The sequence below is a fragment of the Lampris incognitus genome, chromosome 17, assembly GCF_029633865.1.
Source record: "Lampris incognitus isolate fLamInc1 chromosome 17, fLamInc1.hap2, whole genome shotgun sequence".
In the NCBI taxonomy this organism is placed as follows: Eukaryota; Metazoa; Chordata; class Actinopteri; order Lampriformes; family Lampridae; genus Lampris; species Lampris incognitus.
This window is the reverse complement of record NC_079227.1, coordinates 21,284,953-21,308,380: the sequence shown is the minus strand read 5'-3', so window position 1 is coordinate 21,308,380 and position 23,428 is coordinate 21,284,953. Positions and strand designations below refer to the sequence as shown.

At 45.1% G+C, this 23,428-nt stretch overlaps 2 protein-coding genes across 2 annotated transcripts in view; both read left to right on the top strand.

The window, feature by feature from the left end:
- Nucleotides 1-725: 725 nt before the first annotated feature.
- On the top strand, nucleotides 726-2,422 carry hoxb1b (homeobox B1b). Its single transcript, XM_056297167.1, is given in 7 exon segments — nucleotides 726-749; nucleotides 751-793; nucleotides 796-826; nucleotides 828-858; nucleotides 860-930; nucleotides 932-1,560; nucleotides 1,871-2,422. Coding segments are annotated over 7 exon segments (1,134 nt in total). The 3' UTR covers nucleotides 2,176-2,422.
- An 8,783-nt stretch (nucleotides 2,423-11,205) lies between these two features.
- The window catches only part of skap1 (src kinase associated phosphoprotein 1), a 34,550-nt gene continuing 22,327 nt past the window's right edge, over nucleotides 11,206-23,428 (top strand). The window contains exons 1-4 of the mRNA XM_056297171.1: nucleotides 11,206-11,497; nucleotides 12,455-12,560; nucleotides 13,138-13,163; nucleotides 13,932-14,039. Of these exons, the coding sequence (XP_056153146.1) occupies nucleotides 11,458-11,497; nucleotides 12,455-12,560; nucleotides 13,138-13,163; nucleotides 13,932-14,039 (280 nt within the window). The 5' untranslated portion in view covers nucleotides 11,206-11,457. The remainder of the gene's footprint in view (nucleotides 11,498-12,454; nucleotides 12,561-13,137; nucleotides 13,164-13,931; nucleotides 14,040-23,428) is intronic.

Genomic DNA, 23,428 nt, shown 5'->3' with positions numbered 1-23,428 from the left:
GACAATCAGGGGCCTGATATAAGATTTATTGCCAAGAAGCATCGTTACAACAAAGAAATAATCTACCAAATGCAAATTTCCTTACTTTTTGTGATAAGTATAGAGAGAGAGAGAGAGAGAGAGAGAGAGAGAGAGAGAGAGAGAGAGAGAGAGAGAGAGAGAGAGAGAGAGATAGACTTGATATATACCTATGTTTAAAAAAAGTGAATCAAGATTTATGTGAGATACCAGTTCTCCTTTTGCAACTTTCTTCCCCATTTTCTCTAAAGCCTATGTGAGGGAGCGGGGGGGGGGGGCAACCAGTGCACGTCATGAAAGAGTAATACAAATCAAAAGCGGCTATCTCCAGAAAGTCTAAATAGATTTATCACATACACGTTAAACAACCAATACTCACGCCTCACAATACAGCCCTCATTGTTGTTATACAGAATTAGTTGGGACTCTATTCATTTTACGGTTTTTTAGGCTGTAACTTGACACTTGGTAAATAACTGAATAACATGCACCCCCCCCAACACACACACACACACACACCACCACTAGAATGCATCAACGACGAGGACCAAAGTGTTGCTCCTTTATTAGTTCTTTCTCTCCCACTTTGAGCAACTCTGAGAAGCGTTGCCGCTTCAGAAAAAAAAACGCCACTTGATGTTTGTATTCTTATCAGATTGATGGCCGCGTTTGATTGAAGCATTTGTCATGTAAATGTGAAGCGTTTGATGGACGAGCCTGCAGACCAGACGGGAGCGCTGCAGCTCGTTTGTCATTGGCGTTCGGGGAGTCACGTGGTCTGTCAGGAAGGTGATATGAGGGTGGAGGGCCGTTTTTTACAGCTTTGACATACTACCTAGAGGTTAGGGCAAGGGGAGCACCAATTAATGACTGCGTGGTCCTCATCAATTCTGCTTCAACAAATAGGCCTGCACAGAATGAACTCTTACTTAGACTACCCTGTCTGCAACCGGGGGACGAACATTTTCAACGCCAAAGCTGGATACCACAATCTGAACCATGGATACGTCGCTTCCTTAGCCTCCAATTCATGTGCAACAAATGATAGCTGCGGATCCGACGGCCGATTACTGCAGGGCGCCGCTTCTCTACCACCGCCGCCGCCACCACATCCGCCTCAGAATGCAGGTCACCCTCTCCACCATCATCAGACACACATCAACTTTGATCTGCAGTTCGCAACGCAAGGGAATGCGGTGTACACTGCTCAGATCGGGTCAACTCTGGACTACGGAAACCCCCAATACATTGCCCCGGGTCACGAGCACGAACACGAGCACAGGGGGTTCGTTAATTCGCACGTTTCTCCCATAGGAACCAACATGGCTCCTTACACGGGAGACGGCGGTGGGCCCGGGCTCGCGCCGAGCAACCAGTACCTGCATTTCAGCAACGCGGAGCAGAGACAGCAGCAGTACTTGTTAGAAGGTGTTTACCCGAGGTTACCGAGCCAACACAAGGATCACAAGGATCTGGATCACGCAGAACAAACGTCCAAAACGTTCGACTGGATGAAAGTTAAGAGGAACCCTCCTAAAACAGGTTCGTTCGTTCTTAAAAGGTTCCCTAACAAATTGAAAATCATTCAGAAATTGAATCGGGAAACGACATTCATAATAACCAATCAAAGATCAATGTGTGACCTATTTCCTCATTCCCAAATCGTGAAATGAAACCTTAATTATTTATACGTGATGTTGGAAGTGGGCCTTTCGAATGTGTCAACTAACTGAACCCCCCCCTCCCCATGTACCCCTTTCATTCTCACACGTTACCCTGCACACTCCATTGCATCAGTTTCAAAGGTTGTTTTCCTCATCCATTCATTCGTCATTCGTCCATTTCCCCACAGCGGCCTTGTCTGAGTACGGAGCTGCGGGGCAGCACAACGCGATACGCACTAACTTCACCACCAAGCAGCTAACGGAGCTGGAGAAGGAGTTCCACTTCAACAAATACCTCACGCGGGCGCGGAGGGTGGAGGTGGCCGCCAGTCTGGACCTGAACGAGGCCCAGGTCAAAATCTGGTTTCAGAACCGCCGCATGAAGCAGAAGAAACGGGAGAAGGCGGGAAGCGTGGCGGTGAACTGTGCCGGGGGCCCCGCGGCACCGAACTCGTCGGCCTCCGACAGCCCCGCGAAAGCCGAGGGGCAGTGAGAGCGCGGGGAGGGTGGCAACTCGCGGAGACTTCCATTTAGACTGATGCGCGCGCGCGGGCCCGTGGAGTGACGCAGCCTTCCCTTCCCCGCATCTCTGCAGACGAACTGAGGGGAGGAAAGACTCGGGGATTTCTATCACTTGTGGAGCGGAGTATGCAGGGTCACACACACACACACACTGTGTCTTAATATGTGTTTATGCGTTGATTTTTCTGAGATGGATGCTGCGATATTAATGCTCTCCTTTATCCGTTTTATCTGGTTTTTTTTGTTTTTAATTTTCACTTGTGTTCTTGTTTCGTTGCACTGGAATAATCAGTGTCATCGTTTTTGCACTATTTATTTACAGGGTACATTCCAGCAGTTTCTCAGATGATTAAGCGTCATACATGTATGAAAATAAAAAATGTGATTTCAAAATATTTTGCCGAGTATTGCGTTTATACAATTTCACATTTTTTTTAATACATGATGGGGGGGTGTTTCCCCCAAGGTTTGAGGTGCATAATTGTTCCCCCCCTCTCTTAAATATTCCATGTTCCGAATCAAAATAGTTTGTGGTTGCATTACAGCGCACAAAGTTGTGTGTATTTGCTGTTTTGCTGATTGTGCTCCTCTTGCATAATGTGACAAGAGGAATCTTTCACAACACATGGGGGGGGGGCTTGACCTTTTCCCCTCAGAATACCTCCAGGGGCTCTAAACATGACAACAAACTCCAGGGAACCAGGTTTCACACCCTTGATTTGTTACCTACACGACTGAAACAGGTTCTCGTCGCTTATAATCTCCAGTCTTTGCAACAAATGTGGAAAAAAAACATATTTTACAATTGCATTGATTCTTCTGAAAATCTGACAAATTAAGTGGGTCCTTATCATGGATTTACTGGAGCTTGACCACCAAGTGTCATCCGATGCTATAGAGGGGAGACTGTTTCAATATTTGCACTAGGTGTGAGGTTTGCACACAGACTTTCTGCTCCGCCAGCACCAGCCTGTCAGTGCCCCCTTCCCTAAAGCCAGGGGTCATGCAGAGTTCAGCCACCAATGAATGCCGAGTCAATCTGTCAAGACACCAGGATGGCTCGGAGAAGTCAACTCTAGGTCTCCCACACGTCCTAGGTTGGCAGGTAACTTTTTTTTTTCTATCTGAGCTGAAAAGGTTAGCACACTAGTACAGTTGCTCAAAGTCTCCTGTTTTCTGGAATGGTGGAATTGGGGGGAAAAGTTGAAGGATTCTGGTTTTCCGAAACAAAACAAAAAAATGCAAGGAAGTGGAAATCAAACATGTTTCGATGCGCATACTTCTGCACGAGTCTGCAGTTCTCTCAAAGCTTTATTAGCTGTTGATGAATTACACCTGGATAACAGTTGGGGTTGAAATACCATGCTGCACATTAGCTCATATGGGGCTAAATGGGGCAAAATAAATAAATGGAATAAAAGATTTCCCACAATGCACTGTGAATTTCCTCATAAGCCCAAAACTACTTGAGCCATAAGGCCAGGGACCGGGGAGGAAAGAATAGATATGGTGGATAGTGACAGTTCAGACAACAATGACAGGGACTGTGTGTGTGTGTGTGTGTGTGTGTGTGTGTGTGTGTGTGTGTGTGTGTGTGTGTGTGTGACTTCATTCCAGAGGTGCGATCCTCACTATATATATTAAGGTAGATGTAGGAAAAAACCTTAATACATTTCAGTACGAGCTTGTTTCGTGCGTCACGCACTCATCAGCTGCCAATGTGATTAAACACTTTCAATGTGACTGAGCACTTTTATCAACACCATTGGTGGTTTCCGGGGGGAAAAACACTATAAACACTATATATTTTAACTTTTTTTTAATTACATGATGATGCTGGTCGCCTGCCTTGGGTCCTGGACTGTTCCGATGTTGTCTGGGCACTGCTTGGCATCCTGCGCATCATATTCTTCATACATTTTATAGGTCCATTATAATTCTGTTATCCTCTTTCAATGTTGTATTGTGTAAATTCCATAAACACAACATCTATTGCACGCTGTCCGTCTTGGGAGAGAGATCCCTCCTCTGTTGCTCTCCCTGAGGTTTCTCCCTATTTTTTCTCCCTGTTAAAGGTTTTTTTTTTGGGGGGGGGGAGTTGTTCCTTATCCAATGAGAGGGTCTAAGGACAGGATGTTGTGTTGCTGTTAAGCCCACTGAGGCAAATTTGTAATTTGTGATATTGGGCTATACAAATAAAATTGATTTGATTTGATCTAAAAGAAACAAATCAAATGCTCAACAATAGGAAAAGCGCTCAACAAATAAGGAGCAAAATAATCCAGTGATTCAAGTAAATTCTTTATGAGACAATCACTGGATTATATATATATATGTGTGTGTGTGTGTGTGTGTGTGTGTGTGTGTGTGTGTGTGTGTGTGTGTGTGTGTGTGTGTTTAGGTAATACCTCACAGCTCCCAGTGGGCTCTCCATCTGGAGGTGTCAGCGTCAGTGCTGCAGCCAACACCGCCGAGACAGATGTTCAACTGGGGGAGAGGAGCAGACTGTTTTTCACCATCGAATTACTGGGGCCCTTTTGCCTTCTGCCGGAGAATGTAAGGCAAGGAGAGTAGAGGGATGGAAAACGGTTAATGGACACTGAGGGACGAGCAAGGTGAAAAACAAGCGGAGCCTGGTACAGGCACAGCAACGATCAACCGTGCCGCGGCTTAGACGGCAGGCTGTGCAAACACGAGGCCCGCGGAAAGATACGGCATGGACAGCTTCTTTCTCCATGGATATTCCACACATCCTCCCTTGCCCCCCCCCCACTACCACCACTGCCTCCTCCCACTTCTTGACGTTGAGGTCAAAAGCGGTGCTGTTTGTACCCCATGCCGCTTGCAGTTGTTGCAGGCTCTTTTACAAGTCTATCACCAGGCTCACTTCCTAGCTTTTCCTCCAGCTCCTCTGTGGCATGTCACTCTGCAGGGTCCCCAGGCTTCAAAGGGACGCCGGCTACAGTATTCATGACCTAGCGGGGGGTTGGTTATCCAAGAGACACCACGGAAGAGTCATTTTTATTGACAGTTATCAAATGAAGCCTCTAACAGCAGCTATTTGCATGCGCTAGCTATGTGCATGCACGTGCTATATGCATGTGCGTCCCACTCTGAATGTGTCCGTATCTCAAGAGGAAGCAGATAAAACCAGCTTTTTAACTTTAAACTAAAGGGTAGAAATAATTACCTTCTCCTTGCTGAAGACAACAACAAAAAAAAGAAGTAGGCAACAACAGCAGTAGTAGCAACAGCAGTACATTTGCACAGCGGTTAAGGTTACGGTTGTGTGGAATAAGGGGAGGAAAAACAATAATGGACACGAAGTCACATGATTCTCACAGTCTCACACAGAGTCGCAGTCATTGCAAAAGGATGTGTTAGTCTGCCGGTACTGTTTAATGAGGCCTGGTTGAGAAATGCCTAGTTGTGCACGGCATTTATCCTTATTCCTTTGTTATGGCATTGAAGCTCCTTTTAGCCCAGGCTGGGAGTTTTTTTGGCAACCCTCCCCCATCAGAGTCAGGCTCTATTGGATATGGGAGCCCCAGCCAACGTTAAGCCCCAGCCTCCTGGGTCCTCCTGCAACTGCATCCGTTCCCCACTCCATCAGCAACAGTAACTGGGAGAGACAAGTGACTGGGCAAGGGTTAACGTCTTAATACTCCCTGGGATTGCCTCCAGGATCCAAATGGCAAATAGTTAATAGTTTTCCTCCTCTGTGTGCCTTGTCAGACCGCCATGACTGTGCGGCGCAAGAAAAAGCAAGACCTGCTTGGGAAGCAGAGTAACCAAGCAGCGTGCTGAAATAATGAGGGGTGGTGGGGAGAGGAAAGAGGGCAACATCCACGAGAGGTTTAGCGTGTGGGGCACGGCTAAAGACGCCGGTTGGCGGTGACGCTGATGCTCATCTGCCAAGCCGTGCCTTGGTACTTTGCATGGGGGGGGGGGGAGCTGCACACTTGAAATTAAACCAGCTCCTTCCTTAGAAACCCAGGAGGGAGGAAACCAGAACTCAATCAGTGTCACGTCACATGGTTCAAAGCGGCCAATTCGATGCTGCCAGGAGGTTGAGAAATGCAAGGTGACAGTTCATTTTACCAGTGACAGTGTGTCGGTCTCGCTCGCTGGTTCCCCAGTCAATTCCCAGCGAGCAGCGAAGGTTGAGCGTTGCCCGAGACAGACAGCAATCCCCCCCCCCCACCTCCTCCTCCTCCTCCTCCTCCACCTTCTCCACCCGGCTCTCTCATCGACCTCGCTCTGCTTTGTATTCCAATTAACTGGACAGAGGGAGAGGCGGCAATGTGCAGGATCACAGTAGCAGGCAGACACATTCTTCTGGCGTCTTTCCAGTCCCTCAATCCCACTACTATCAATACCCGGGTGCATTTCCTTTGCTTCCTTCCTTCTCTTCCCTCTCCCCTCCCCTCCCCTCCTCTCCTCTCCTCTCCTCTCCTCTCCTCTCCTCTCCTCTCCTCTCCTCTCCTCTCCTCTCCTCTCCTCTCCTCTCCTCTCCTCTCCTCTCCTCTCCTCTCCTCTCCGTCCATGACAAGGGCCAGTTGTTCCAGAGGGATAATTCACAGATTCTTCTTTAACAACTGCCTCTAGGGACACTGTCTTGGTAATGACAAATAGGCCCCTCTCATACATCCATACATCATGTTGTAATAGAGGTGTGGAATCGCTCAGACGAGTCAACGCACTGCGAGCTGTAACTGCGATCCTTAGCTGACACTTCGAATCATGCTGAATTAATATTTTGAAACGGCTCATATATCCTGACACAATACAATTTGAATGATTTTCTATCCCTATGCATTGAGGGTTAACACTGATGTTAGCACAAGCCGCGGACCAGCCCCCCCCCCCCCGGCGCACCCCTGTCCCCTTCCTCGAAGTCAATGCCTGGCTGACTGCAGGTTGTAGATTTAGTGCAACACATTTGCTCCTCTGTCTTCTGTGTCCTCAATCAATCATCACTTTTTACCTTCCTGAGACAACCCCCCCCTTACACTGAATATCATATGTTTGAGCAATGGGTGGGTGGGGAATACAATGATTCCTGGGAAATCCTTAAGGTAAACTGCTCCTTTTTATCTCCACGAGCAACACAAACATTCACGACAGACCCTTAAGAATCAAGACAAACACCTTTTCATCAAGCTTTAAAATGGGCCGACGGAAGTGTTGAAATTACGCAGCCCGTTTGAGGAGATTTGTTCCAAAATCAAGGTAGGGGTGACTCAAAAAAAGTGTAATTTCTACCCCTACAAAATTATTGATAGGCTCAAAGTTGAAACTGAAATTTGGCACTCGATAAAAAAGACCCAATTCATCAGCTGGAATGACACGGTGCAGCAAGTCCAGTATTTTATTGCCATTTTCACAACATGAAAAGGCGCTGATTTGAAAACTGACGCTTCGTTCCGAGCAGAAACACACAGGGCTCCTCTGTCCTCCATTTCCAGGTCTAAAATGAAGATACCGCCACACTGGCCAGTGATACACAGAGGCAGTTTTACTGAGGCTGAACGACAGGCACGGATGCTTTTGAATTCATCCCTCTGGACTGCTAACAGTCCCTGCCTATCTTGAGAATGCAATGTGCTGCAAAGCATGTCTGTGTGTAGGACAGGATGACACACACACACACACACACACACACACACACACACACACACACACACACACACACACACACACACTCTAAATGCCCTCAGGTCTCTCTGTTCTGGCTCTATCAGATCAGAGGGACCCTCTGTCCCTCCCCACACTGCAATGCAAATGAAAAGGAATGCGCTGATAAAAGGCCAGATCCTCAAGATGAGAGGGAAGAAGGAGGACGGAGGGAGTGAATGCTAAAGGGGGAGAATCTCTCGGGGAGATGAGAACTGACGGAGGACTCAGTGTTTGGTAGTAGCTGGAGATCATAGCCACGCTCCCCCTCAGCGGCGTTTGATACAGGGCCTTTGTCGTCCTTTCAGGGGTGTATTGTTGGGTGATGTAATCCCGTCGGATTACAAAGGGTCTCCCTTATTCATGTGGGGCTGGCCCAGCAGGCAGGTTGGCTAGGGCTCTGTGGAGCTGTCAAGGGGAGGGGACCCCAGTTCCTCTTACCTTCACAGGGGCTTTTTGCTGGGAGGGCAGTCAGGCCCAGGTCAACGCGGGGACAACTCTGAGCAATGAGATTCAACTCGGCCTGAACCCGGGGGTCCTGCGGTGAAGTGACAGGGCTGGACACCATCACAGAATACCATTTTAGATAAAAAAAATTTTTTTAAATGTATGAAAATGCCATTACGCGTTGAAAGAGAAGCGGTGTGGCCTTTTATTTCTGGATCCATAATTATTTGACACTTTTTTTAAATTTTCAAATAAAACATGCTGTAGTAAAAATGTAAATAGATCTCGCTCACTTGCTTGATTGATGAAACAAATCAAACCGATAATGACAATTTTTGAATCACTGTTAGCGTCTGGAATATTAGGTTTCACTTAGCTGTCTTTGGAGGGGCTACTATGCCTCTTCTGAAAAGACTAAAACCCAATGGGAAAATTGTCCAGTTCCTGTAAGTCTAACTGCACAAAGCCAAGCTGCAGACGCCTTCCCTAATCCAATAATGCGAGGTCAATAGCAGTTGAAAAGGGAATGGTCAAACAGACAGACGTGGCACATGAACGCAAAGTGCCTTTTATTTTCCCTGTTTTCAAGATAATCTCACTGTATTAAAAGCCACTACTGATAAACAACTCAGGCCTGTTCTGTAAAATATCAAATTTGTGTGTGTGTGTGTGTGTGTGTGTGTGTGTGTGTGTGTGTGTGTGTGTGTGTGTGTGTGTGTGTGTGTGTGTGTGTGTGCGCGCGGCCTATGGTGTAGAGTGAAAATGTGAAACTTTTAACTCTGAATGACGCAGTCATACACAGAATTTGATCAAAGCCAAGTTTGCATGGAAGAAAGGAAGATGCAAATGTTCCTCTGAAGCCTGTGGGCTTTGACCGTGCTCTGTCGTGTCAATGTGTGTTTTGTCCTGTCAGGGCCCCCGTAGCTCGCCATGCAAATACGCGTCTTTCCCAAAAGCCCGACGGCAGAAATGACCTCGGTAGACAAGAGTATTATGTAAATCTTTTTCTTTTTTTTAAATTTCCAAATGTGGAATATTCATTGCAGTAAATTACATTTTAAGGAGAAGCCCCCGTAAGTGACCAATTAAGCACCAGGTGTTGTTAAACTCAGGCAGGCTTTATCTTTAAATATATTACTGCTACTTTCTTATCTTTAAATGCGAGGGGAAATTTTGATAAAGAGACACTTGAAAGCGCTGCAACTTCCAAATTAGCAGTTTGGGATCAAAAGTAGACCGCAGGACAAAGAACGTACGTTACGTCCTGTACGAGGCCTTTATTTAAAATGGGTGAGGGCTAACATGGGCGCTGTCATCTCCTCGCTTCGGTAAATGGTACGTTTTCACTTGTGTCTCTTGACTTAGCCAACCAAGCATCAGTTTGATCGACAACGGTGTCGTATTTGTGGATGAATGATAAACAAACGTAAGTAGCATGACATCATCATGAAATGGCTTTGACGTCTAGCGTTTAATGTCTTTGCGGAAATGGAGACAATATGGCACCTCCATTGAATCAGCCCGTTCAGGCAGGTCTGGATGTGCACCCCCCCCCCCTCTCTCTTCCTCCCCGGTGTTCTACTCGAGGTTTGAATGGAGTCCATCAAATGATGTCTAGTGTGTGGGCTGGGGTCTATGTATCGTCTTCATTACAGGCACCCAGTCAAATTCTGGTGCACAAATTTGCACCAACCCAGACTGAAAAATAACGGGAACATTGGACTATAATAGGTCTCTCCATGGGGGACCGGGGTTGTGAAACTGGTAGATTAGTCCATATTGGCTAAATTTAAGTCCAAAAATTCTTTTGACTTCGCTGCTTAAATGATGCTTCATTTCTCAGGAAGAGAGAAAACTGCCCCCCTCCAGTAATTTGGTGGTGGTGGTTTTATTCATGCAGACTGCATGGCGACTCTTTATACAATGCTGACATCATTGTTGGGAGTCTTCATGTGAGGATAGTGTTTGTATTTCTTGTGGGAACTTACTCTGTTTGTAGATGGTTTTTTCCTCCATCTGGGTGACTTGGGGAGAATCTCTTTGCTACACCAAATAATGGAAATAATTAAATTTAGTGTCTCTATGGCGACAGGCATGGGTGCAAGTCCATGAAAACTGGGATGGCATCCAGCACTTTACCTGTGCCCCCGTCCATAGGGTTGGTGGTTATGTCAGGAGGGGCAGCCGACGTAAAATTTTGCCAAATCATTATGCAGCTTGACGAGACCGCCATCGGTGCTGTGCCCTCACGATGGAAACTATCAAATCCGCTGTGACGACCCCTTGGAAACGGGGAACAAGCCGAAAGAAGATAGATAAATGTTTAGATAAATTATTGACATAAAAAGGTCTCAAAATGCAATGATGCAGGCAGTTGATGCGGATAGTAATCTTGGCAAAACTAGTAAACATTTTCATGTATTTTTTCCTTTACATTTGATGACGTATGGCGTACCATTTAACATCTGCATTATACCAATGGGAAGCACAGTAATGGTTTTCAGTGATAGTGCGGGTTATTTGTCTTAAGAGCTAGAACATTACAGTTGCACCTGAAATGTCAGCACTTGACTTCCGCAGTTGCACGGTGTTCATTTTGAAATGACTAATAAAGATCTGTAAGATGGCCTGCTGATAAGTGTGCTTGGCTGCAAAGGCTCCAAATACAGTTATTTTGCATGTAGTTTTGCTCATTGTGCTTACAGCTACAAGTTGTGTGCATAGCATTGTCGCCCTTATGTTTGGCTGGATGTGTTACCCTGATCACGTAGGCAGTGAGATGTTTTTTTGGACTGTCAATCACACACCGTCATCTCGCCTTGATAAAAGCCCAGCCATCAAGGAAGTCCTCATCTCTGCACCTGCTCCACCTCATATGTGCAAAACTAGATGCATGCACGGAAGTTAAGTCTCAGAACAATAGGTCAGTGGTGGTTTGATGCTGTGTGGGGTTTGCTTGTAAGTGTGTGTATGCCAGTGTCACATTTCCATCATTGAACTGTGACACTGTGACACAGGCTTGTTTTGTGTAGACTACCTTCTGGAGTACAAGTGTGAAGAAGTTGAAACACAACAAAGCTGGAAAAGTCTGCCAAAGTGTTCTGTAAACCTGGCAAGGTGAACATCAGAAATGGGGACGCTCTCAGATGACATCAGGAGGCTTTTGGAAGGTAATGTTACCATTTATCTCCCAAACTGATGCTGATTTGTGACACAAAAAATGTCAAAATTTAAATTTATGATGAAATACAGTGATCAGATGTGTACCAACAATGCACGTTAAAGTAATATGTAAAAGCTCAAGAGGTGTGATTGCTTAAACTGCTAGTGTACACATATTTTCTTTTTCAGTTCATTATTGTATCGATCTTTTCAACACTTTGATATGTACTAGCTTGCAGCTTGACAAAAATTCATCGTGAGATCATTCTGGTTATCAAATAACGTCAGCGAAAACCTTATTTCCATAGATTGTCATCTCATTCACCCTGGTGTTGGTAGAGAAAGCATTCATCCCTACAGTGGCAACCTGGCGTTTGCTACATTTGCATGGCTTGCAATGGAGGAACATTTACATGGGGCACGTCTCTCCCCATGTAAATGTACAAGAACTTTGAAATAAAAAGAAACTGAATCAGATAAATGATGGGAATCAACCTGTTTTGTCTGCAACATCATCATGATGCACGTCCCATGTTGATAATATATATTAAGATATTTGAAACACTATAGTTTCATCTAGTGATATGGTGAAATTACCTGGCCAGAAAAATTGTGTGCCTCCCTGCTGGCAAGCATCTGCAGCAATGATGTCCAAAGTGAGACATTAAAGTCTCCACCTGCTGCACGAGGCACTGTTCTGTATCTGACCTTGCCCTCTTGTCTTCCCAATGGGGGAGAAGCGGATATTTCCTATGAGCGGTATCACATTACATAGCTTTTAAATCAGTGGGACATCTTAATATTATGCAGTGGTATTGCAAATAGCTGTTTCATTTTAAAATGCTAGCTAAATTAAAGTTTTACTGACTAAAATTTGGGCCTAGTGAGTTTAGGGTGAGAACATCTCCTGCAAAGCACCTTGAGATGGCCGTACTTACATGGCTTTCCTCTTGTCCCCCCTCCAGATTGCGAGCTGTTTGTTTCAGAAATCCTGCAGGACGAGAACCTCAGCAGACAAGCCAGCGAGACGCGCAGTGTTTTACTGAATAACTTCAGAGTTGTCCGTGCAAGGTAGGATTCAATATGTTGACCAAAGCGAGAGGAGGTATATACATCGTTACCCAATGTTACGCATGCAATACCATAACTGAACCTCACTTGTTAGTTCAATAACTTATCTGTAACGTAGCTTGTTAGCTACATTATTTTTTAGGGAGAGAACTCATTTAGTGGTCTAGGGCAGGAATTGTTGACTGCAAATTTCCAGTTGCTCTAAAATATACTCGTATTTGCTGTTCCCGCATGTTGAAATTAATCTCTTCAACCATTACGTTTCATTTACAAAACAGTTGTGATCTAATCAGCTTTTTAGATTGCTATGGCATAGGTGTGAAACAATAACAGCATGTTTCAAGACAGATGGCCTGTGCAACTTTCCTACATGCTGTTGTTACATGGTAGGGGTTGGGCGAGTTTTCTGTGAAACCTCGTGGTTGGCTGCTGATCTGTAGTGCAGGAAACCGTTTTGAGGTTAAGGGAGCTGTGCTGTTGTTGCACGATCCTCCAGCTGAAAGTGCCTTCTTCTTCTGCTACAGTTCAGTAACAAAAGTGCAAAAGATCGATACCTACTTTGTTTGTTTTTTTGCAGAAATCCACAGGAATTCCCATTCAGATGTGAGTAATAATAACCTCAAGTAACTATACCATACCATTTACCACACATAGGCAGGGCCCCATGTATATTTTGAGTCCCACTTTAACAATTTTCCATTATTTTTTTTTAATCCGTCTGAGAAAATGATGCCATGAATGATCGACGAACACCCCTCGCCCTACCCCTCCTGTCCCTGTTCTCTCTGCTTCAGGCGTGCTCAACACATGCAAAAAGGGAATTTATGCAATCTTACATGCTCTGTAGAGAAACGGCGAAGTTTCTACAAGCACTCGCTGCTTATTGTGTACTTATTCTCTGACCACAGCAGTCGCTCTGAACTCTGTGAAAGAACGCAAGCCCTAAAAAGAAACTGTGCTGTGCATTCACATTGGTAACCTATTTCTTCTTCAGGCTTACCCAAGTAGAAAGCCAGTCTCACTAAAGGGAGACTAAAGTTAGACTACTAATTTGTCATACTGTAAAACACTGTGTAGTATCACTAATAGACTGGTTTTTGTTTTTTTTTGTTGATAGTGTAATTACATCCTCAAGTATATTTTACATCCGTGAGAAACATGGTATATTATATACATCATCTGAGGTTTACTTAAGGTGTGTGTGTATTTATATACAACCTTACAGACTGAGTGCAGAAATGAAAGCAGCGTTCATCGTCTAGTGCTGCAAATTCTGTCCCTATGATGTTCATGTTGATCTCTTTCTGCGTTTCCTGTGTGTACACACACACACACACACACACACACACACACACACACACACACACACAGCTGATTCCAGGCAGGAAGACAGTTCTGATGACAACCAGAGTTCCAGTCTGGGACGGTCAGATGATGCCTCAGTCGCCTCCGACTACCAGGATGAAGAATCTCCTGAGAGTAAGTAGATAGCGCGCCTGCCTCAATGAGTGTGATTTTGTGTGAGCGAATGTGTGCTGTTGATTTTGTGTACGTTTAGTTTGATGTAAAAGTTAGTGCTGAGGCCCTTTCTGGCAGAGTAAATGAAAGGCCAGGTTGTGTGTGTGTGTGTGTGTGTGTGTGTGTGTGTGTGTGTGTGTGTGTGTGTGTGTGTGTGTGTGTGTGTGTGTGTGTGTGTGTGTGTGTGTGTGTGTGTGTGCATCCGTTTGTGCTCACATGGTATAAGTGTCTGTTTGTGCTCACATGGTATAAGAAGGTAGCATACCAGTGCTGTGCTAGTAGTATCATGCAGCCCAGTTAACCACAGCAACAACAGCATGAAGCCTTGATTTTTCCCATAGGTCATAGGTCTGTATTATCCCCACCACTATCAATTACGTTACTTTTGTTAGACTTTGCTCTGGAAGGAAAGGCAGAGGAGGAGTCCTGCGCTAACTAGAATAAGTTGAAAACAATCCTCCATGATGTCACTGGGGACGGTGTGACATTGCTGCAAGGTATCGCAAACAATTAACAGTCTCTTATATTGGCTGGGTAATTATTTTCGCGACACACCTACACCGTGACGCGCACGTTACCCTTTCTCATGCTAAAGTCTGACTCTTGTTACATCAGCGGCTCCTCTTTCCAGTCTCCCTCCGGCTAGTCTACAGGTAGTTTGCCTTGGTGTCTTGAGAGGGAGTGGGCTGTTCAGTAGGAACTGATTGGTAACCTAGAGCGCCCTCTAGTGGCGAGTCCTGAGCTATCGTTCTGATCTGATTGTGCAGTGTGCACGAGGTGAGGAACGGAGGCAGCCCACACAGAGGGAAGGCATTGTAGCTGCAGGCTAATGAAGTGATTGATTGACCCAAAGCCCCTCTATCCTTTTACAACTGGGTTTGAAATACAACACTGTACCTGAGGGGCCATGTGTGTTGTATCCCTCTCTGCCTTTATCAATCTTCCTCTCTATCTTCCTCCGTTGGACTTGCCCTCGCTGTCTCTTGCTTTTTTGTATTTCTGACTCTATGCAGCAGTTAATGGCCCTTGATGTGACACGCCACAGGTGGGCATTGTTGACCCAGGTGCCTTTGGGTACCTACGTCTACCATGTGCTCTTTTTCCAATTTCTTCTCCTGGGTAGGACGGAGACCCCCATGGACTTTCTCTGCCAGAAGAGGGTTTGGTATTGTGGTTTGCAGCAATTTTGTGATGCCAGTAGCCCATGCCAGCAGAAAAAAAAAAAAGAAATCCCTTGTTTGGACTGAACCAAATGAACTCCTCTATCACTTGCCGATGGAAGAGCGACTGAATGTGGCTGTGCGAAAGGGAATTAACAGAACATGGCAAGCAACAAGAAGATAAACCACAAGAGGAGGATTATACCATCTTATGATTTATTCATTTTAGAATACATACCAGAAACTGCATGCTTGTAGTAGCATTAAAGAAACATAACCTCAAGGTAATGTTGGAGGTTATGAGGTGAACGTGCACTTTAAGTACCACCAGCTATCATGTTACCATGCTAATATTGTAGTTAGTGTGAAATGTGAGAGATATCGGTGTGTGTAAACTGTAGATAATGATAAGCAATGTTGCCAAAATGTTTTTTTTCCCCTCTCAGTATGTTGCTTTCCAAAATCAGCAGGATTCATATGAGTATCCAATGATGCCGCAACAGGAAATACCTTCTGTACCCCATTTCAAAAATGTGCATTTTAAAGTTGGATCAATATTGGGGACATTTTGGTTTGTTTGTGAGACAACGTTACACCCCTTTGCTGTTGACTGTAGTCACGGGAGCATAGTGAATGGGCCGTGTCTTCACCAGAGGGCACGTGGAGTTCATAGTTCATATTCTGTTCGCGGCCAGTTGAAAGACATGGCCCGATAGATTTTTTTTTTGTTTTTTGTTTTTTTTGGAGTGGGCTCTTTCAAAGGAAGTGGCCGCTTTTGTTGTAAAACAACGACGTGACCACCAAATGAAACCAGTGACAGTTTAGGAAGGACGACTATCCCTGCGTAAAGTTCAATTTCATTCTTTTTTTATATGTGAATCTTTGCTCCTGCCGGAATCAGCGACGTAGTTTTGTCCTGGAAAATGAGGGTCGTTTTGTTACTAATCCACAGAATTGGGAAAGGGTTATATAGTAAGCAGGACCGCAGCAAATGGAGTTTTCACTGTCAAGTCTAATCGTCCCCCCCCCCCCCCTGAAATTCAGCTCTACTGTACACAAAAGCGACGTTGTGACTCCGAGAGGGCATTGTCTGTGGTAATTGACTGCCTGCCCGAGTCCTCTGCTCTCTGTTCTCTAACCGGAGACTGAGTGAGTGAGTGTGAAGTCGATGGCTGCTTTTACACACAGGAGGAGCCTGCGCCGTTTCATTAGATGGGGTGGCCTGTTGTCTCCAGCGGACTGGGTGACACCAGATTTGTAATGGCTGACAGGAACAGATGGAGCTTCCATTGTTAGCCCGGGTGTCTGCATGGTAATGTGAACTGAGTTTCACCCGCCGACCGCACTGGTGACCTGACCGCGCCTGCAGCCTCACCCCAGATCCGTCTGCGCCCTTCAGCACCCTGCGCTGTCTGTGCTGCATGGGGCACATACTTGCACTCATATGCACAATTTATTTTATCCCTCTCGTTCTCTACCTCTCTGTCTCTCTCTATCTCGCACACCCCGACACGCAAACGCATGCACAAGATCTCTGCCTCTTACACACACACTTGCGCGCAGGATGCATAAATACAAACATGCACTCAAACCAGAAGACCCCAAGAGACAGCGGGGGACAGTGGGGCTGTTAGCGCTGGCGTGCTGTTTAGCAGGTCAAGTTTACGGAGTCGAAATGGCCTGTTTGTTTTCCTCTGACTGGGGAGCATGGCTGGGGGTTTGGGGATGTTTGCCGGCTAGCGGTGGCGATGGTGGCACTGCAGGAGGAGTATTGTTTTTTTTTTAGGGGGGGCGTGTTGCAGAAGAGATGGCACTTTTCTTACGTCGCCCTCCTTTGTAGCTGCAGTGATTTGGTTCATGCCGTCTACCCTCTCGCCCGTATTCGCTCACGTGCGGACAAAAGCCACGAGACTCAGAGACTCATGTTTCGAAAGTGTGTCGTTCCAGTTCAAATCCATAGGAAGTCTATTGGCATAATAGCGGTCTTTGTCATGATCCTTTCTTTTTGGTTGATGCAATGCGACTGTTTGCTTTGCGACTCGGGTAGATGCGTTCCTCTGCACCCTCTTATTTGGAGACACAGCAGTGTGGCTGCAGTGTATCCAGTGATGACCCTGGCAACACAATTTCCTAAACCAATTACTGGCAATCGAATGCAACGGGATAGCCAATTGGAAGTTCTGTCTCGCTGCAGCCTATTTCTCATTTGAATATGAAGAAGCAATATACAGCAGCAACATTATTATACTGTGCCAGTAAACAAGGATATTAAATCTACATTTTGTCATTTCCACTCAACATTGAAAACACACTCCACAATGAAATGCACATGAAGCATACTGGTATACATATATATATATATATATGTATACACACACACACACACACATATATATATATATATATTTTTTTTTTTAAATGTTGCATTGGTTTCAGACAACCTTATGTATTTATATTACTGGGTGTATATACTACACAGGGCTCTACATGGATAAAATAAATCCTGTACCCTGGAATTAATTTGATTTAATCTGTTTTTGACTTTAACTGGTTTTATCAGTGTAATTCAGATTTATTCAAAAAGCTTTTTTTCTTAAATAGATATGTTTTATAGCTACCTTACAGAGTAAACAAACTGTATGTAAAGGATGGTACGATAAAAATGAATCAAGGAAAAAAGTTTGCACTCCGAGACGGTTGAGTTAAAGTGTCTTGTTGAAATGACGCAGCCCTGTGTAATTTGCTGTTTTTTTGGTATATTACACATTTAAATGAATGAGGTTAGTGGACTCTTAGACAAATGCTGTGCAAGCTGGATATAGCCCAGATGCTGGCGAAGCACCGCTGAAAAAGTCATCCACAGTTGGCCCACTAATGTAGCATCCATCCAGTTTGCAGGGAAATATTTCTCTATCTCTTTGTCTCTCCTTGTGCATCGAGCACTTTGGGTTGGCATCAACACTGCAGGGGAGGAGTGCCAGCATCCTCGTGCAGCTCGCTTGGCTAGCGGCCATGTTGTCTGTCCGCTCACTGAACTTTTGATCTCTGGCCTCTTGCTTGGCCAACCTGTGACCTGTCTGAACCCAGTCCAGAGTTGTTTGAATGGTTGACCCTCACGTCGCAGAGAGCTCAGCACTCACCACGTCTCTTTGGACCATCTACTGTATCCCTCTGTGCAAATATCTGCCCGGACATTGGCTCATTTGTACGTTTTTGTCACTGTGCTCATCGGCAAGGAAGCAAGGAATATGTTAATGGCACCACACACACACACACACACGCACGCACGCACGCACGCACGCACACACACACACACACAGTCTTCCTCATTCTTCTTCACTCTCCTTTCCTTCCCTCCTTTGCTTTCGGGCTCTTTGCTTTTGTAGAGAGACACACACATTACGAGGCAGGAGCAGGAGCAGCGGGCTCTGTGCAGCGCTGCAACTGCTCGCCATCAGGGTTCAAAAGTTCACACTATTCCCCCAGGGCTACTGTGCTGCTGCAGATGCTGATAGTCTTTTCTCTCTCTCTCTCTCTCTCTCTCTCTCTCTCTCTCTCTCTCTCTCTCTCTCTCTCTCTCTCTCTCTCTCTCCTCTCTCTCTCTCTCTCTCCCTCTCTCTCCGCACCCTCTCTCCCTTGCTGTTTACGCTATTAATCTTGCACACACACTCTCTCTCTCTTACACACTCACTCACACTGCCTGGCAAGAAGAGGGCGGCTTGAAGGGGGGATTTGGACGTATTTAACCGAAGGGCATCCATCACTCTCTTCTCCGGCTTCACCCCCACTGCAAGCCGTGCTGCGCAGCAGTCTCTCGCTTCCTGCCGTTTGCAGAGCCCCTCTGATGCAGCTCCTCTCTCGTTTGCTTTGTTTTATCATTGCGTTGCATATAATTACATACCCAGCGTTGCCTCTGGTGCAAGCACTGTGTTGAGGCGGAGGGGGAAAAAAATGGGCTAAGGTAAATGTGCGGCAGTCCATCTGTAAAGAGGCACAAAGGCAGAATGCCGAGTGGGGAAGCTGGGGCAGGGTGGCTCCTAATCTCCCCCGGAGCTGTCAATGTCACAGACAAATAGCAAAACTATCAGATGCAGCGGGTTCACCCAGAGGTTAGCCTTCCCAGGTACCTCCTGCATTTACTCTCTCTCTCTCTCTCTCTCTCTCTCTCTCTCTCTCTCTCTCTCTCTCTCTCTCTCTCTCTCTCTCTCTCTCTCTCTCTCTCTCTCTCTCTCTCTCTCTCTCTCTTCTCTCTCTCTCTTCTCTCTCTCTCTGCCTTGCAAATGAGAATTTGATCTTGCCCTCCACTGAATCCATTTTCTGGAGATGAATGGCGTTTTCGATGCCAAGCCCAGGTGGCCCTGCTGATTTCTTAGGGAAATAAATGGAGATGGGCGAGATGTGTAGGCCTGCACACATACAGTGACACGACAGCTCCCAGTGCCTCTGGATGCCTCTGTTTAATTGTTGCTGTAATGTAGCACTTTAAGGTCGTCAACATGCCCTTGTGGAGTTATTCGGGGGCTGTTGACGATGCATCCCTCTTTTCGCCGGGATCCCCCACACGCTGCCATTGGAAGTCAGCGCCGTGTGTGGGTGCCAAGTGGGCCAGGGATGTGGCTGTGTGTTGTTGGATGAGTGCTTTTCTCCAATGGAAATTATTATTACCAGTGATTTATAGTGGCCCCCACAAGTTGGCTTATCTAAAGGAAATAGGGAGGAATCCAGTGGAAACTTCGACGCATTTTCCTGCTGTGCTTCATTTTGTCTTCCCCCTTTTGTGTTTTTATGTTTTTTTTTATTTCAGCAAAAATATACTTTTTAGTCAATTTCTTATAAAAAAACTCCTAGCCACACATGTCAAAATTAAGCAGATAGTGATTAATACAAAGGTACTTAGGTTTTTTTCACTACATTTTAGACCTCTATGTTATTTAATATGAGGTGACTGATTGTAAGTTTACTTAACTGTTCCTGTATGAAATGCAATCTTGGAATAATATTTATGATTTGAAAACTTGATGTATGGTCACTGATGTCACATTAGAAACGGCATTTTTTTTAGTTCACCTTGTCAAAAGTGCAACAGTTGTCCTCATTAAGGTTTAATAATGTATTTACATTTCCCCCACATGCTCATTTGTCTCTCTCCACCACATTATTTCCATTTGTTAATATAGATTGGTTTACCTTGTTTTGAAATGCAGAGCCGTGCAAGTCTGATTCAGATTCTTGTTTATATTCTTTTCAGGTCTTTTGAATTTGTGCTGAATATGACATGCAAACTGCAACCCCCCCCCAAATGATAGATAATTATAATGTTTGTATGAATTGGAATTTGAACAGCCTGAAAATATCAAGTCATTTTTTTAGTCTATTTAATTCAAGGCTTTGTAAAGCAAAATTGATTAGTTTCAAAATTCAAATGTATTTTGTGTGTTACACATTTCATTAAAGTCGAATAACAAACCAATTTGAGAATAGTCGGTGAAAGGCCAAATGGTCAAATAAACTGATTCATCCCACTCATAGATCAAAAAGGGAACAAACCTTATGAGTGAAATTCAAGTTAACATTTGTTAGCTTTAAAAAAAAAATAAAACAAAAAAGATTAATTTGAACAATCTCTGAATTTACAGTTCAGAGATACAGACTAATATTTTTGAACAATAAAAAAATCGTATTAAAAACCAACCGAGTTTAATTATTTTTAGTATCTCTAAACACTTCGTTAAATTGAAGCTCATTACTGAGTTTTAATGAGTTGCTTGTTTGCAAAAAGAAAGAAAAAGGAATAATTTCCTTGTAGCCTATCGCCTGTTGCCCCTGAGCACGTGCAATGACCGACGATAACGAGGCATTTTATTTAAAGACACGCCGAATAACAAAGCTGCGTTAAACGCTCGCTACGTAACGGAAGTGGCTGTTACAGAAACAACGGCTTTTATGACGAGAGCTCAGAGACGCCACACCGCAACAACACGGTACTTGTGAGCATATTTAGTTACTGTTATTGCTAAAATTGTATTCAGGGCATTTTAGGGGACGGGGTGGGGGGGGCATTTTAAACTTGACATAACTGTACATGTGTTGATTTTCTCAGAGCCCCCCCCCCCCCCCGCTCTCTCATCGACTCGATTACGTCGCCATTTTTATCGCGGATGTGCGTACAGGTTCTCTCCTGTGGGCCCGAACTCTTCCATTGTTGGTATTTATATTCCTGCTGCAGTGTTTTGTCGGTGTCAGTGAAGCGGCTGAAAACCTTCCCCTGCGATTAGAGGATCATTGTATCTGCAGTTAAGCATTTGAATAGTGGTAGTAAATCTACAAAAGAGAAATTCAGGGTCGCTGTAGACACTTGCTTATGGCTGCCCGGGGGAGGGGGGGGGATCGCGTAGTAAATTTAAGCCCCTTTAGTCTCTTCACACTGGCCAAGAAGGAAGTGGAGTCAAGAACGACGTGACGTGACAGAGCAGAAATATTGCCGCCCCCCCCCCCCCCCAGTGTAAAATCGTGAGTGACAGTCAGAGAAAGGGGAATAACAATGAGCAAACTGTAGATTTCTTTAATCTGGTGGCAGAATGTTAACGTTTCCACCTTGACTTAAAACTTGACTTGACTGTCTTAACCAAACCCTTTGTGTCTTGCCTGCTCCAGAAGTTTTTATTTCACTGTTGACAATAAGGATCATATTCTATTCTGTTATTGTCTATGCTATTCAACATTTACTCATTTGGCAAACACTTTTATTCAAAGCGAATTAGAGGACAGAATTAGCATTAGCCAATAAGATTCAAGCTTGCCAGCTGGCATCATAGAGCTATTCTATTTTATTCTATTCTATTCTATTCTATTCTAATAAGAGCCAAATGTGGCACAACGTTTTCTTAAGACAAAGTTGTTATTTAACCTCATTGACATCCATGATAAAAAGAAAGAATGGTAATAAATAAATAAATAAATAAATCCAGCATGAATTCCCATTTTCATTAAACGATAATGGATGTTACACACATCACACACTGCTATAATGCACTTTTTTTTTTGGCTCACACACATGCATTAGGAGGTTCTATACACAGTTTATGTATCGATGAGTGAAGTCCTAATCAAATCAGGGAGAGGAGAGGAGGGCAGGGCAGAAATTCAGTCCTTAACCTCAGTGCCTCTCTGTCTCTCTCCTCTGCTCGGATGGCCGCCGTGCTGGAGGCATGCACAGCGAAGGCCTCCTACTGTAATGAGGAAAAATGCGTCAATTTGGCCCAGCCTGCACGCAGATCGAGCGGCGGGTGGGTGAAGGTGCACCGAGTGAATCCTTTTTCCTAATCAAGGACAGCATCGCAGAGGGTTGCGGTCTCGCTCGCCCCATCTCTAGAATCGGCAGTGTTCCTCCCGTAGCCCCCCACCCCCACCCACCCCTCCGGGCCGGGACCTCTTTCTGCCTTCTGTTTCACCTCATCAGCAGAGTTCAGGCGGAGGTCAGGTCCTGCCCCCCTGATGCCGCATTCAGCACGATACCTCGAAAGGCACCGTGAAACCCCCAACCACGCTCAAGGACTAAGCAGGGGAGGGAGAGAAAACAGATGATAACTTGGTAATCTTGATGCTTACCGGTGCAATGAGGGATCATATCATTCGGTCACCTATTCCGTTGATCTGTTTGACCTTGATGGGATGCACTTATTTCGATGTATCGACCTTGGGGGGGTGTAATGTAAACTGAGCGAGGTTTTGTCTGTCGGAGCACTTTCTGATGGCTCATACAGTTAAAGACGTTTGTTCGCTAATGTGTTGTTGCTTTCTGTGGCTAGAAATGGGAATAAGAAACAACCTCTATGTACGTTGAGATGATACAGTGACGAAGACTCCTTCCTCTGAAAGCACATATACCCCCCACTGGTTTGAATCTGCCAGATCCCTCTCTCCCATTTTTCCCCATTCAGTCTTCATGTCATGTAAAAAAACAGGAAAGGAGAAACTAAGGGGACATGGTCCACCTTTCATCCTTTAAACGACTTCTGTTGTTGCCAGAGCATTTGCTTCTCCTGCAGCATCACTAACCTTACTTTTGAAGCACTCTTGTGTTTTCCTAACATCTTTGTTGCATTATGGCCACAGTTAAATATAATGTCAGATATTAGTCCTCCCACCCAACCATTTCCCTTCATTTTGATTCACTCTCTGCCCAGCCTC